Raw genomic sequence first — 2,238 nt, forward strand, 5'->3', positions numbered from 1 at the left:
TTGATCAACATTTGGGTGTGCATCTTGGACTCTTCTATCGACGATGCTGCAATCAGTAGATCGTCCAGGTAAGCCGCCACTCTTATCCCTGCATTTCGGCACACCGTGAGGACTGGGCGCAGGACCTTGGTGAATATCCGGGGGGAAGAAGTTAGTCCGAAGGGAAGAACTTTGAACTGATACTTCCTGTCACCCCAGATGAACTGGAGGTATTTCCTGGACTCCTGGTGGACCGGTACGTGCAGGAACGCATCTTTGAGATCTATCGAAGTCAACCAGTCTTCCTTATGTATCAGGGGTAGAATTGACTGAAGAGTTTCCATCTTGAAGCGCTCCTTCTTCACTGACTGGTTGAGTAGACGTAGGTCTACCACTGGGCGGAGTTTGCCCGAGCTCTTCGATGTGACGAAGATGTTGGAGACTACTCCTGGGGTGTCCCGTGGGACCTCCTCTATAGCCTGTTTCTCCAATAGTGATCTCACCTCCTCGGAAATGGCCTTCACGCCCTGGTGGTCGGCTGGGAGTCTGTAATGATTTGACTTTAGGTATTTTTCTTATCTCTTATCTTCACAGCAAATTGGAATATTTTACCTTAGATAGATAGTTTTAGTTTTGTGATTTTACGTCAGTTTTACATTGACCATTTTACGCCAACTTGTATTATGTAAAGAATGTTTTCTGAAGTTCATAAATAGTCCTTGATTTTTTGTAAAGAATAAATTAATCAATCTTTTTCTTCTTGACTTACTTGATTTGGAATCTTTGGAACTCCGATCCCTCCAGAACTCGAGAAATCTTACAGAGTCTCTTTGGAGGAGATAGGTGGTTGAACCTCGGCTCCTTCCAGAATTGGATTTTGTAACCTTCTCTGATTATCTCGCGTATCCATAGAGGGGCGGGGATTCCTCGCCACGCGTTTCTGAATTTTCGCAAACGTCCCCCGACCGGTACGCGTGGCTCTACCTGTCGTGGGCTTGCGTCGGAAGCTAAACATTGGACGGGGAGGGCTGTTTTGCCCCGCCCGTCTTTTTCCAGTTTTTTGTTCTGTTCGACGAAGTGACTTGTGGTTGCTGTGCCGGGATTTGTGGTGGCTCCTCCTGGCGCGAGGTTTTTCGCCTCCTCTGTGAGCGATTCCGTTCCTTTTTATGCGCTGCTAAATCTTCGCGCAATTCTTTCTCGTCGATGACGAAGCTTCTCCCCAATCTTTCGTGCAGTACAGCAGTAGGAATATCTGCTGCTTTGTATGCCTCATGGTGACGCGTTATTGTGATGTGCGATGCCAGGCTGAAGACTAAATCGCGCGCGTCCGACGCTCTTTGGAGTAGCCGATCGGCTACCTCCTCACCCAGTGCGTTCCTTAGCCGAAGAATATCTCCTAACAGGATATCCAAGGACCTGGAGATTAACATAACCTCCTTCGAGATTTCCGCCAGGTTCGCGTCGTGTCTTCTGGCGGTATTGCCCATGAATGGCCAGATCGACGGGTTCATCAGAGGTGCGTCATACTTGAGGTCTGATCGGGGGGACTGCTGTCCCATATTATTTGCCGCTCCTCAGACGTGAGGATGGATTCCGGTGCGAATGGTGTTTTGAGCCCAATCGCGTCCGCTATATTGTCCGCTGGCGTCCACTGATGCCTCTCACGGATAGGCAATTGGAGAGAGTAGTGCCAAGAGAGATCCTTCAGTATTCGCGTGCTGATTTGTTGCTTGCGTGGACGAGGGCTCCATTTCTCAAACGGAAGTATGCCAGCTCAAAAAACGGCCAAGGAGTTGCACTTGGGAAACGACAGCTTTTTATACTCTTGATTTATTCTCAGATTTTTTCTTTATTTTTCTTTAAATTTCTTTAATTTTCTATGCAAATTCTCTGGAAGTAGCTCATTTGTCTAATAAAACGGTCTCATCATCGTGAAGCATGGACTGCTGACGTAGTCCGCATTCTATATGTTTTCACATCCCTACGATTTCTATAGGATTCTATAATTTTTAACTCATTTCTCTATTGGAGTTTTTTGTAGGGCAAACCAGACATTACCTTGTGAAGTAGACAATACAGATTTCGATTCAACTACCCGAGCAGCTCGCGATTTGTTGTTATCAAACCTAAAGCCCAGCCGCCTTAGAAATTCCCGGGGAAACTTCTCAGAAACTACAGAAAATAGCTTCTTTCTCAGCTCATTACTTTCACCTCTCTGTAGGGCGGCAAGCTGACATAGGGTATGATGATAAGGATTAT

The 2,238-nt window shown here is 46.6% G+C and overlaps 1 protein-coding gene across 1 annotated transcript; it reads right to left on the reverse strand.

The window, feature by feature from the left end:
* Window positions 1-1,538, reverse strand: VTP21DRAFT_1109 (uncharacterized protein; the record flags this gene model as incomplete). Its single annotated transcript, XM_069390497.1, has 3 exons — window positions 1-525; window positions 749-963; window positions 1,062-1,538. Coding segments are annotated over 3 exons (1,217 nt in total), but the record flags the coding sequence as incomplete, so codon positions are not given.
* Window positions 1,539-2,238: the final 700 nt, after the last annotated feature.

Source organism: Calcarisporiella thermophila (genome assembly GCF_041956535.1).
Source record: "Calcarisporiella thermophila strain CBS 279.70 unplaced genomic scaffold VTP21scaffold_105, whole genome shotgun sequence".
NCBI classification, from domain to species: Eukaryota; Fungi; Calcarisporiellomycota; class Calcarisporiellomycetes; order Calcarisporiellales; family Calcarisporiellaceae; genus Calcarisporiella; species Calcarisporiella thermophila.